Below are 13,830 nucleotides of genomic sequence, written 5' to 3' on the forward strand. Positions count from 1 at the left end.
CAATATCAGCTTCAGCTGCTAGATTGGCCACACCTGGTAGGGCCTGCCTGTCTTTATCTCTGTTGGAAAACACATGTCAGTAGCACTGATGATAGATGATGATAAAGTTTTGGACTTCTTTATATTGATCTCAGTCTGTGGACTCTTTATGTGGCTTTTTTTAGCCCATTTCTTTGGTGTGCGGGTTACTCCTTTGTGGTTCCCAGCAACATAGACCAGCCATTCTTTTTTGAGTGTTACTGGAAGTTTACTTTCAATTGACTTTGTTACCAATGGATTTTTAATATCACCTGTGTCGCCAAGGTCACTCAAGTCTTGAAGCGCCTTCTCCAAAGTTTAAGAAATTCCTTTCAGGCCTTCTTGAGATATCACCCCTACGAGATCGCAGTGGCCTTGGCCTTTGACCTATACCCATCAAAATCTAATCAGTGCATTATTGAGTCCAAGTGGATGTTTGTGCCAAGTTTGAAGAAATTTCCCCAAGGTCTTTTTGAGATATCGTGTTGATGAGAATGGGACAGACAAGCCAAAAACAATGGATCCGGCCAGGGTGTTAAAGTTATTAAAGTTAATTTCTCTCTGAAGGCAACACAGACAGTTTACCTCCTCTAATCACACGTTCAACACTGACACCTGTAAATGTACAAACTGGATACGATGGAGAAAACAGCTGATGCACCAGACTGGTTTAACAGAAATAAAACTTAGAGATGAAAATAAAAAAGACATAAAGTGAACAAAGTGAGTGAAATGACTGGAGGTCTTCACCTTTCATCAGCAGCCAGCTGTGTGGAGACTTATCACTGCCGATTGTACAGCTGTAGGCGCCTTCATGAGACTCATTGAAATGGTAGATGGTCATGTGACCATATTGCCCATCATGGATTGAGGAGTTATCTTTATAGAAGACAGCGGGGAGGTTGGAGGACTTCTCTGTTCTACATCTCAGAGTGACATCATCTCCCTCCATCACAGGGAGGACGGGACTCTCCAGGATCACTTTTTTATCTGAACACAGAGACAAACTTCATCAGCACTGACTCCACTTAAACACTCAAAAAATGACACTGTACAAACGATTTATTTTGAAACACACTGGGTTGGTTGCCAATATGATTTAGTGAGTCACTGCTGTTTCTAGCAGCTTATTAGGCACCAAACGTGGGTGTTCTGTAGTGACATCTTGCTGTGTTTCCATCTGATTTTAATGCACCAAATAATGTTTTGTAGAAACACGTCACTGTTTTTCTTGCAGCTTTTTAGGCACCGAATGGTGTTTTATAGCGATCTGTCTCTGTTTTTTGAGCAGGTTTTAGGAATCAAACGTGAGTGTTTTGTAGTGACTTGTCACTATTTTTCTGGCAGCTCTTCAGATTCAAAAATGTTTAGGTTCGAAAGCTCTGACTAAGACTCATCAGGAGCTCGGTGGATCATGTCGATGCCAAATCTGTGGTTGCATCAAAAAGTGTTATCAAAGAGGAAGAAGAGGAAGTATGTGTATGACTTGTCCAGAGGGCACACTGTGATGTCATTCTGTGGATCTTACCAGTGACAGTGATGTTGACGGTGTTGCTGCTGTCTCTGGAAATAGACTGACACCAGTACACTCCGCTGTCGGTTGTTTTGGGGTACTTCATGATGCAGGCATTGGAAGTCTGTTCGCCCCAGTCGGATCCACACTGAGACATCTTTAACCTGGGAACACATCACCTCAGTTTAATAATCATTGACACACGTGGAGTTTAATTATTAGCAAAAATAAGCTTCAGTACTGCACGTTGGCACTTTATTTATTCATTGGATTTTGGTGAAACGTTGCACCTCAACACCAAATTGTCAAAACCGAACTGAGCAGCTCAACATTAGTCAGTTAGTCCTAACATGACATCTGCCCTCCCTTCACTTACAAACCTAAAAACCAATTTGTGCAGTGATCATCAGGAATACGATAAAACTTGATTTATCCTGAGGGAAACTTTATCTTTATATTAACAGACTTTATCGTTCTTTATACTAATCCAGTTGCTTGGAGTCTCAAAACACGCTGCCACCTGACGCATCACATACCACCACTAAAGGGTGCCTCTGTGCCTCGGTATCTTACACCAAAGGCCAATGACAAAGTGCCAGTAGTGTCGAGTTGGAAACAGTGCAAATAAAACCCAATACAAACAATAAAGATGATCAGTAAGGTGCAAACCCAAAAAAGTGTACTGGATTCATCAAACACATGGAAAGCCACATCCTTTAGGAATGATGATATTTGTGGTGTAAACTCACGTTACATTAGAGTATCTCCAAACCGACCATTTACCAGAGCTCACATGATCACAGCCCAAAGACACATTCCAAAATTGAAAGAACTGAGACCAGCCGGGAGCGACGGTCACTGAGACTGGGAGGGAGACAGAGACAGACATAGTGTATTAGTTTACTTTCCACCACAGAGGTTCAGACAAAGAGACTTACAAGCCCTCGTCAGGCAGTTACAGTCGGGGTCAAAGATGTCGCAGGTTCAACGAACAAATAGAGAAAATAAAACCAGGCAGAGAGGTCAGAAACTGTCAGGATTTTGTTTCCCAAACCACAGAATGGAATCCAAATGTGAAAGTTCAGGACCCACACATATGAACACAGAAGAAGATCTATACAATCAGCACAGGTTCAAGATTAGAGTCACCAATTCAGTATCTGACCAAATGTCTCCCCTTCTGTTCCTGAGATATGACGTTAAAACATGATGATGTCACAGTCAAGCTGACCTTTGACCTTTGGACCTTCATTATGGGTTTTCTCATGATTAGTGTATGAATTCTTCAGTTCCTGGATTTACATGAGAAGAGGAAAAGTCCACTAACTGCTATGCTAATTTATACAATGTAAAGAGCCATAGGCTTGTGCTAATAACGTTAGCATGTTGTATTTGTGGGGAAAATGTGTCCAGATGAAGACAAGTGTTTGTCTGTGAATGCTGCGAGTTATAGTGAAGCTGATTTGTGTTTGAAACTGTCTCTATTAAGCCATGTTTAATGTGTGTTTAATATGTGTTTAACGTGAGTTTAGTGTGTGTTTAATGTGTGTTTAATGAGTGTTTAATGTGTGTTTAATGAGTGTTTAATGTGTGTTTAACATGTGTTTAACGTGTGTTTAATATGTGTTTAATGAGTGTTTAATGTGTGTTTAATGTGTGTTTTATGAGTGTTTAATGTGTGTTTAATGTGTGTTTAACATGTGTTTAACGTGTGTTTAATGTGTGTTTAATGAGTGTTAAACGTGTGTTTAATGTGTGTTTAATATGTGTTTAATGTGAGTTTAGTGTGTTTAATGTGTGTTTAATGAGTGTTTAATGTGTGTTTAATGAGTGTCTAACATGTGTTTAATGAGTGTTTAATGTGTGTTTAACGTGTGTTTTATGAGTGTTTAATGTGTGTTTAATGTGTGTTTAACATGTGTTTAACGTGTGTTTAATGTGTATTAACGTGTGTTTGTGTGTTTAACGTGTGTTTAATGTGTGTTTAATGAGTGTTAAATGTGTGTTTAATGTGTGTTTAATATGTGTTTAACGTGAGTTTAGTGTGTTTAATGTGTGTTTAATGTGTGTTTAATGAGTGTTTAATGTGTGTTTAACATGTGTTTAATGTGTGTTAACGTGTGTTTGTGTGTTTAATGTGTATTTAATATGTGTTTAACGTGTGTTTAATGTGTGTTAACGTGTGTTTGTGTGTTTAACGTGTGTTTAATGTGTGTTTAATGAGTGTTAAACATGTGTTTAATGTGTGTTTAATATGTGTTTAACGTGAGTTTAGTGTGTGTTTAATGTGTGTTTAATGAGTGTTTAATGTGTGTTTAACGTGTGTTTAATGTGTGTTTAATGAGTGTTTAATGTGTGTTTAACGTGTGTTTAATGTGTGTTTGTGTGTTTAATGTGTGTTTTGAATCAACTAAACTTTACAGCACTTCACAGAAACCTCCTCTGCCAACTAGTGTTTGGAGGTGTAACTGCAGAGTGACACAGGCACACCACTGCACAAGTATAAATGCTCACAACAGCATAGGCCATGTGCGAGGCTATGGCGTAGGGTCTGCCGCACAAGTATAAATCCGCCTTGAGTGGACATTTGTGCCAAATTTGAAATTATTCCCTCAAGGTGTTCTTGCAATATTGTGTTCAGGAGAAAAGGATGGACATACGTACGTACAGACGTGCGTACTACGGTCGACACAACAACATAAAGCCTATTTTCCTATCACTGATGCAGAGACATAAAAACCCAGAACTGTGACTTTTATGTGTCACTGTGGGAAAGAGACCAGTTTCACAATGATTTACACAGCTTTCTAATTCAAACAAAGACAACGTGTCTATAAAGCCTGTGTCTGTGTGTATTTCTGTCCATCATCCACTTGATTCCTCTGAAAAGACTTTCCTAGTGAACATTAAAAGTATCAGCAGTTATATTTCTGTCTAAACACGTGTGGCAGGGATCTCTGTTGTATCTGTCCATCTCGTTTCCTGTCGTCTCTCCACTGTCTCCTGCCCACCACGCATATCCAAGAACCTTTCCACACCTGCAATTCTCCACTTGTCCACAAGATGCACTTGGACCAATCAGAGTCACCTGACCCCGACATCCACCCGCTCACGTTCCCAAATCATTCCCACGTCTCTGGAGTTAAACTCTGTCTCAGTCTCCGCCCTCTGCTGACTTTGTGTCACTGTAACAGTGTCCCCTTTGCTACAACCAATAGAGGGCGCTGTCTCTAGACCATAAACACATGGTTTTGATGCCTTTGCTAAAAAGACTGATGCTGTCGTACTGCTTGTGAGGACGAAGGTCTCTTTGCAACAAGTCTTCAGACAGACAGGAAGCGGTGAGCGTGAGGCGGTGAGCGACAAACACACAATAAAGGTCATCCTCTGTTTTACAGAGTATATAAATCCAAACACGTTAGAGCAATGATTAAAGTGCACTTTCACAAACACTTCAGTCACAAAAATCCAATACACACACACACACACACACACACACACACACAACACAACTTACCTCGACTGTGGACAGATGTCGGGAAGACGCACAGCACTGAAACAACAGTCACAATCAGATCAGAGTGTGCACCGAGTCACACACTTAAATATTCCACTTCAGAAGTTTTTGTTTAAATGTTTTTTTTATCACTTCACAGATCACAATTTAATTATTAAGCACCTTAATTTCTTTTGTTTCTGATGATAATAAATCATCTTAACTGAAGGTTTCTGTACTTACAGGTGCAGAGCAGAGCCGCCTTCATGATGTCTGCAGGCTGAAGCTACACTGACCGACTGGCAGAAAATGTGGTGACAACATCCTGTTAACAATGAACCACAGGGGGGGTGGGGGGTGGAGGATGTGAGAACTACACACAGCAGAGTGGAAAACAGCATATATTCTTTCTTCCTCTTTCATGTATTGACGTTTATGTATGAAAAATAAGACAAGATAAAATAAGATAATCCTTTAGCAGGGAAATTTGCAAAGTTGTATGTTTTCATCTTTCACTGTCAGCTGTTGTAAAGATCTGTTGCCCTAAAATAGTTTGAGTCATATTTATAGAACAGGTCTTTTTTAGTTACCTTAAGTAATGCCGCCTCCTCAGCAGGCCCTCTGACCTGTGGTGTTCCACAAGGCTCCATCCTGGGCCCCTTGTTATTCTACATATACATGTTACTGCTTGGTCACATCATAAACTAACACAAAATGCACTACCATTTCTATGCAGACAACACACCAATAAATGTCTCAATAAAAACCAACGGAGAAGACAGTTTTAATCATCTTTTATTCTATCTGTCAGATATAAATTGCTCGATGTCCTGAATCCTCCTCCAGTTAAACAACTGCAAATCAGAAGTAATTCTCTTTGATCCACCAAAATCCAAAACTGTTTTACAGAACTATCAGCCCCCTGTCTGGAAATGTCAAACCTGCAACCAGAAACGTCTCAACATGTGAGCAGTGACGCAGGGACATCAGACAACACATGCTGTTTCTCTTATCAAACGATCGTCTCATGTGATCACATCTCAGACCAACAGACCGCTGCATAAAGAGGCTGCACTAAGGATTATCAGCAAAAGAAATCAAGCTCAGAGTTCATTAGAAGATGAGTTTCTCTCATTAAAGATTAAGTAAATTGACCAAACACACAATTCTTTTTAAAAATGTTAAAGGGTTTGGGAACTGGAGGGTTGCCAGTTCAAGTCCCTGTCTAGACCATACATGGAATGTGGACTGGTAGCTGGAGAGGTGCCAGTTTGTGTCCTGGGCACTGTCGATGGGCCCTTGAGTAAGGCACCGAACCCCCAACTGCTCGGGGCGCCTGTCCATGGGCAGCCCCTTCATTCTGACATCTCTCTATTTAATGCAGGTATAGGTCCTGTGTGTGCATGTACACACACAGGCCTAAGTGGAAAAGAAATTCCCCTTGGGGATTAAAAAGTACATCTTATTCTCTCTCTTAGTTTTCTAAGAGAGTAAGCAACTAGCCTGGCTCTGTCCAAAAGTAGTCTGACTCACCAGATGTAGACTGTGGCTATAAACCTGCCACTGGGCCGCTGATTTCAGCCACTGTTCTCCCTTCCTCATGCTATTTACGTGTTACTGTTTCCAGATCCCTGTCAATACATGAAACAACAACAATCTTCAATGATACCTATCTGTGACAGCTTACCGGCTCTGACCTGTGGTTGGGAACATGCTGACTTATTTGCACTGATTTAGCTTGGCTTGTTATCAGCTGGTAACTAGCTTCTAGCGGTCCGGACCACTCCACTGAAGGAAGGTTAGCGAGGCATTTGGGTGCCGTTCACCAGCAATGGCTTTGTTGCAGTCCTCACCACAAAAACAATAAACATGGCCTTCTCATGAGGTGAAAAAGAAGCCCTGAACTTAGCTAGACGCTTAATTCTGCTGACTATCATCACTCTTTGCTGCGTGCGATCTTCACCATGATACACTCGAGAGAGCTTCTTCCCTCCATACACTACAAGGCACATGCCACACACTCACAAGTTACCTACAACAAGTGCAAGAGCAAAATAGCAGTACATGATTTGAGACAACACAACCCTGTCATGTCTGGTGCATGAACCACCCTGATGAGCTCTGAAGCTTCCAGTCGGTCTCTTCTGTAGTTTTCTGCCTACAAGAGGTGTGGAAGGCAGTGAGCTGGTATCAGCAGCAGCCAAGTCAGGTTGAGTCGAGTCAGGTCGAGGCAAGTGACTCTATGCTAGAACTTAGTTATTAGTGTTGTTTTAAATGTTGATGGCATCTTGAACGAGCTTTTCTTACTTGTGGAACAGAGCTGGAACACTGAACCAAAACAAAGCTGTCAGAAAATAACAATGATCTCTATATACATGGTTGTTGACGGTCAGTTAGTCAATGGTGATTAATGAATAAACTTTAATCCTGTCCATGTAGTATAGTCCTCTCTATAAAGGTTAAAGGTTAACCTTTGCTACGTCACGGTAAAAGCTTCCATCATTCTAATCTAACTGTCAAGATTTATAGCTGGTTTAAACTGGTTTCTGTCCAAGGCTGTGGTTGTCTGAAATGGCTGCAGTGTGGTCTGAAGTGTGAATAAGAGTCCTTTTGACGCTGATAGCAGAGGAAACAGGAAACACACGCTGTTTGTGTGAGATGACACCAAAGGCCGATCTCAGCCTTTTGCCTCATATATTGTGTTCTGACTTGTTTACTCACCTTTTAAAGAATCCTTTAAAATATCACATCAACTGATCTGTGTTCTGTCTCTGTTTGTCTCACTTGTTGCAGGAGGTGCAGCACCTGCTCCTTGAAAACATTTGATTTTAGTTATAAAAAGCACCTGGAGAAAACCCACGCTGACACAGGGAGAACATGTCAGAGCACCTGGAGGAAACCCACGCTGACACAGGGAGAACATGTCAGAGCACCTGGAGAAAACCCACGCTGACACGGGGAGAACATGTCAGAGCACCTGGAGGAAACCCACGCTGACACAGGGAGAACATGTCGGAGCGGAGAACATGTCAGAGCACCTGGAGGAAACCCACACTGACACGGGGAGAACATGTCAGAGCACCTGGAGGAAACCCACGCTGACACTGGGAGAACATGTCAGAGCACCTGGAGGAAACCCACGCTGACACAGGGAGAACATGTCAGAGCACCTGGAGGAAACCCACGCTGACACTGGGAGAACATGTCAGAGCACCTGGAGAAAACCCACGCTGACACAGGGAGAACATGTGGGAGCACCTGGAGGAAACCCACGCTGACACAGGGAGAACATGTCAGAGCACCTGGAGAAAACCCACGCTGACACAGGGAGAACATGTCAGAGCACCTGGAGAAAACCCACGCTGACACGGGGAGAACATGTCAGAGCACCTGGAGGAAACCCACGCTGACACAGGGAGAACATGTGGGAGCACCTGGAGGAAACCCACGCTGACACAGGGAGAACATGTGGGAGCACCTGGAGGAAACCCACACTGACACAGGGAGAACATGTCAGAGCACCTGGAGGAAACCCACACTGACACAGGGAGAACATGTCAGAGCACCTGGAGGAAACCCACGCTGACACAGGGAGAACATGTGGGAGCACCTGGAGGAAACCCACGCTGACACAGGGAGAACATGTCAGAGCACCTGGAGGAAACCCACGCTGACACAGGGAGAACATGTGGGAGCACCTGGAGGAAACCCACACTGACACAGGGAGAACATGTCAGAGCACCTGGAGGAAACCCACGCTGACACGGGGAGAACATGTGGGAGCACCTGGAGGAAACCCACACTGACACAGGGAGAACATGTCGGAGCACTTGGCGGAAACCCACACTGACACGGGGAGAACATGTGGGAGCACTTGGAGGAAACCCACGCTGACACGGGGAGAACATGTGGGAGCACTTGGAGGAAACCCACGCTGACACGGGGAGAACATGCAAACTCCACACAGAAGGGCTCCCCCACCCCAGAGTTGTACCCAGGAACCCTCTTGCTGTGATGTACAATACCAACCACTGTAACACTGTTTAGTGAGTTCAGTTTAGTGCATACAATTACAATACATAACAATGCATCATTGTAACATAATTAATAAAGTAAAATAAATTAAAATCAAAACAAACAAACAAACAAAAAGAGACAAAGTAAACCAAAACACACTGCATGGACAGCACAGTTATTCATTATTGTATATTATATAGGTGGCAACACATTTCCAAATCATTTATTTGTCCATCTTCAATCTGTATATAAATATTACAAATTGCATTATATATTATACTATAAATCATGTTATATATTATAGTATACATTATGATATAATCATACTATCCATCATATCAATATTACTGCTCTATTCTGTATCATTTGTAATTTCCTCATCATTTCTGCTGTGGCATTAGGCCAGACTGCTGGGCAATCGTCAGTGTTGAACAATATTAAGGCCTGAGTTACTTGTTTTCTGGCTCTTGGTGTTAAAAATGTCGCACATCTTCTAACTGCAGAGATCACATCTCCCGTTTTAGCAATTATCTTATTTATATGTTTTGTCCATGATAATTTGTTGTCCAGGATGATGCACAGAAACATGATTTGATGCACTTGATTAATAGACACATGATGTATTCTGAGGTTTAAAGAGAGTCAGAGATCCTGAGTTCAACATCATCTACAAGTCAAACTACAACATGTGGGGTTCCACAGGGAAGCGTTCTGGATCCTCCACTGTTTCTCATCTACCAAGGACCTGAAACATTTTAGCTTCATTTCACATCAGTTCAGAAGTGATGCTCCGTGGTGACAGCAGTGATGACATCATCATAGTCATCATCCAATCCCTCCTCAGCCTGGGTGGGCGGTGTTATCACCATGGGGATGGGCAGGACATTTCCTACAGTCAGAGCAGGTTAGAAAGAGTTCTGTTAGAGACAACTGTCAGTCATCAACACCTGATTGATTGATTGATTGATTGATTGATTGATTGATTGACTGATTGATACCTGTGGGCCGTTGTCGATATAAAGACACCATGATGAAAGTGGAGATGCAGTATGGACAGAACACCACCAGGTGGCAGAGCGCTCTGAAGACAAGGTGGAGGTCGTCTGAGTCAGGGGGCGGGGCTGCAGATGTGGGCGGGGCTGCAGATGTGGGCGGGGTCAATGTAGGAGGTGGAGCTGTGGTTGTAGGTCTACCTGTAGAGAGAATCCCACCTGGTCAGGTGAATATCTGGATGAATGAACTCCTGAAATCAAAGGTAACCTCCTGACCTGTGACAGTGAGCCAGCTGGGTGGAGACTCTCCATGACCTGTGATGTCACACTTGTAGAGGCCTTCATCAGACCTGGTTACATGGCGGATGGTCATGTGACCTGCAGGCTCAGTCCTGATGAAGGAGCCATCTTTATAGAAAGCAGCTGGGAGGTTGGAGGACGTCTTTGTTTTACAGTGCAGAGTGACATCATGTCCCGCCATCACAGGGAGGACAGGACTCTGCAGGATCACTGATCCACCTCAACACAGAGACAAACTACAGCATTTCATCCATTTACACACAGCTTCATCAACACTGACTCCACAGTCTGATCTTACCAGTGACACTGATGGTGATGCTCTTACTGGTTGCTCCCTCTCTGGACTCACACCAGTAAACTCCACTGTGCTTTGAGAGGATGTAGCTGATGTTACAGACAGAACCAGCTGATCTTCCCCAGTCAGCTCCACATTCAGTTCTGGTGTCTCTGGTTGTGTTCCTCCTCCAGTCCATCCAGCAGAGCTGTCGTCCTCCTCACAGCTCAGAGAGACAGACTGTCCTTTAAACATCTGAGAGCTGCTGGGACTCACAGTCAGAGAGGCTGCAGGGTGAGTTATGGTAGTAGCAGATACTGTAGCCTGGAGCAGAGACGAGGAGCTACAGAGGTCTGGTAAGCTCACTTGCTGTTGTGGTATTAGATATGGACAACAAGAGCATAAATGACTGTGTTGATCTTTGGATTCAACAACAGCTGCTCCACATGTGTTCACAACAATAAACTCCTTTTAGATACAGACACAAAGTGTCAAGTCCAGTCAGTAACTTCAGGGAAATGACAACTACAGTCTCACTAATACACACAGGTGGAAATATCCTTCATCACAATCAGCAACGTTCATCTCTGCCATTAGAAACTAACACAAGTGACCAGCTGCAGGAGAGAAAACACACGGCTGCTGCACCCACCTCCACAGAGGAAATGGTGGTTTGAACAGCTCTGAGACAAACATTCAAAGTGTTTGATGAAGTCACATGACCAAGAGCTACCATGGGACAAACTTCCCTTCAATGGCTCGTCTGTAAGTTCACTCTGTTCTGTCTGAATTCACTCGTTACATCAACGTTTAATACATTCAGAAAAGGTTTTTACTTTAGTCCAACACAACCAAAACCTACCAACCCTTTCAACAATGATGACTTCGTTCGTGTCCTTCGGTGTTAGCTGGTACATGGTCCTGACATCTGGCCAGCCTAGAGATGCTTGAACTCTGAGCAGGTATGCTGGCTCGCATGCCTCACCTCTGTCACACAAACACACCTCATGACTGTCACTCACACACTACACCACAGACTGCTGAAAAAGGGACAAAGGAACAAGATAAATGAAATAACACAAATAGTATTTTCTGATAACTTGCACATCCTGGCAATTTCAAAGACACATCTAGATTTGACTTTTGAAGATGCAGCACTAACCATTCAGGGGTACAACATTTTCAGGGACGACAGAAACAAATTTGGTGGTGAGGTAGCCTGTTAGATAGATAGATACAAGACCGTGTGGAGGTGCTTTGACTACAAATACATCTGCCTCATGTTAAGCTGATATATTTGGCTGTTGTTACAGACCACCAAGTGCCAATAATATTTATCTCGATAAAGTCTGTGAAATGTTAGACTATAGCAGTAGTTTGGGTCATGAAACAAACTTTATGGGAGACATTAATATATACTGGATCTTACAACACTGCCCACTAAAAATAATCTTTTAACTGTTACAGATACCTGTGGATTACCACAAGTAATTAACAAAACTACCAGGATATGTTTGAAGAATGATGGCACCATGACCTCCACTTGTATTGATCATATGTTACCCAACACACCTGAGTTATGTTTGAAAGTATTACCTGTTCGGTTCTGAATATATCAAAGACTAATAGCATGGTACTTGGCTCTAACCACACCATCAATACAAATTTAATCTCTTCCAATCTTGTAATGTGAGCAGCTGTGTGTCAGGTTCAGTGGAGCCTGAGAACTCTGGGTGTCTCAGTTAAAGCTGACTCATGATTCAGGCCCCTGGACAAATGTCCTGATGTGTTTACTGTCGACGAAGCAGTCGACATGTTTTAGGTTCAAATTAAAGCTGATAGTTGTTCAGACTGTGCTGTGAGTCGTGCTGTTGTTCATGTTCGTTTTCATGTCAAGTTTAAAAATTATTTAAATCAAAATCAAAAAAAAATTGATGAACATCTTTTCTCTCTGTGTTTTGTGTCGATGTTATCACTTTCCTCAGAACAAACAGTCTGTTGTAGAGGAAAACCACACAGACACTGCATGACGAGATAAACAAAGAGGAAGGAGGAGGTGTTTACTGTCAAACTGCAGCTGATCTCAGTTCAGCTGCAGAGAGGACGAAACATGTCCAGATGCTGCTGGGTGAGACACACTATTCATTCATCTTCATTCATCTTCTAACCGCTTCATCCTCTTGAGGGTCGCGGGGGGGCTGGAGCCTATCCCAGCTGACATCGGGCGAGAGGCAGGGTTCACCCTGGACAGGTCACCAGACTATCACAGTGAGACACACTATGACACGTCTTAATCTGAAGGCTTTAAAAATATTATGATGGTGTTGTTTCTGATTGAACCACTTGGGGTCGCCCAAGTCAGACGTGTTCAGCTGTTATTTTTAAAACTGCATGTAAACAACCAAAGACACAAAAGCAAACCCACCAAAGCACCAATTAAAAACAGACCTTATTATTTTAAAAAAAAACCTTTATTAAGAAAACATTTAACACAATGTACAAAAGAGAACAGTAGAAAAATATTACATATAAAACATTTATCTTTTTTATAAACATGCAACATGAGAGCGAGAGAACAAGAGAGAAAGTTTAGAAATGATGCTCGGTGGTGACATCAGCCATGACGTCATCATACTGTTCCTCATCATCCTCGTTTGGTGGGGACGTCGTCGTGGAAACAGCCTGGTTCCTTCCTGCAGAGTTAAGTATTAATATTAATGTTATATGTATTGAAACATTGATTCATCAGGTCAACATTTGTCAATACTTCATTCATCAGAACTAAGAACATTCACATCAGCCTCAGCTAACGTTAGCATGCTAACAGGTATGACCTGCATTAGCATGTTAGCCTGCTGATGGTTGGCTCAGTGGTAAGGACCTGTTAGCATGGCTGCAGACTGTCATTAGCAGGTCAGTGTTACCTGTCGGTCTGCGTCGGTATTCACACACCATGAGGACAGTGGAAACTAAGAATGGTAAGGGCATCGCTATGTGGCGTATCACGCCCCACCAAAACTGGGTGGACTCTTCAGTGGATGGAGCAGCATCGTAGCGATCTGGAAAAACAAACACACCTGTTCAGGTAAATGTCTAAAACCAGTATTCTGTTATCTGATGAGTTATAGTCACTAAAACATCAACACGTTTACAGCCACACTTTAAAACACAGCTCAGTTACACTGAGTTCCATGTTACAGGACACGTGTGTTTTCTTTAG

The 13,830-nt window shown here is 42.7% G+C and overlaps 2 protein-coding genes and 1 pseudogene across 2 annotated transcripts in view; all 3 read right to left on the minus strand.

The window, feature by feature from the left end:
- Positions 1-18: 18 nt before the first annotated feature.
- LOC125884284 (low affinity immunoglobulin gamma Fc region receptor II-like) lies at positions 19-5,324 on the minus strand. Its single transcript, XM_049569182.1, has 6 exons — positions 5,271-5,324; positions 5,049-5,084; positions 2,281-2,395; positions 1,547-1,695; positions 769-1,008; positions 19-59 (listed from the first exon to the last, which is right to left on the minus strand). Exons 1-6 carry the CDS (start codon positions 5,293-5,295, stop codon positions 19-21), a joined length of 606 nt encoding a protein of 201 aa, XP_049425139.1. The 5' UTR covers positions 5,296-5,324.
- Positions 5,325-9,820: 4,496 nt separating this feature from the next.
- LOC125884285 (uncharacterized) lies at positions 9,821-10,865 on the minus strand (annotated as a pseudogene).
- Positions 10,866-13,166: 2,301 nt separating this feature from the next.
- LOC125883759 (Fc receptor-like protein 5) overlaps positions 13,167-13,830 on the minus strand; it is a 31,550-nt gene continuing 30,886 nt past the window's right edge. Inside the window, exons 8-9 of the mRNA XM_049568296.1 lie at positions 13,535-13,669; positions 13,167-13,303 (exon numbers count right to left, since the gene is read on the minus strand). Coding sequence (XP_049424253.1) covers positions 13,200-13,303; positions 13,535-13,669 — 239 coding nt within the window. The 3' untranslated portion in view covers positions 13,167-13,199. The remainder of the gene's footprint in view (positions 13,304-13,534; positions 13,670-13,830) is intronic.

Source organism: Epinephelus fuscoguttatus, linkage group LG23, assembly GCF_011397635.1.
Source record: "Epinephelus fuscoguttatus linkage group LG23, E.fuscoguttatus.final_Chr_v1".
NCBI lineage: Eukaryota > Metazoa > Chordata > Actinopteri > Perciformes > Serranidae > Epinephelus > Epinephelus fuscoguttatus.

Coding starts and splice junctions, on each gene's coding strand:
- LOC125884284 (XM_049569182.1), bottom strand. CDS start 5,295: ATGAAGGCGGCTCTGCTCTGCACCT. Junction 2,396..5,048: donor GACATCTGTCCACAGTCGAG/GTAAGTTGTGTT, acceptor TCTCCCTCCCAG/TCTCAGTGACCGTCGCTCCC. Junction 1,696..2,280: donor TGGAGATACTCTAATGTAAC/GTGAGTTTACAC, acceptor ATGTGTTCCCAG/GTTAAAGATGTCTCAGTGTG.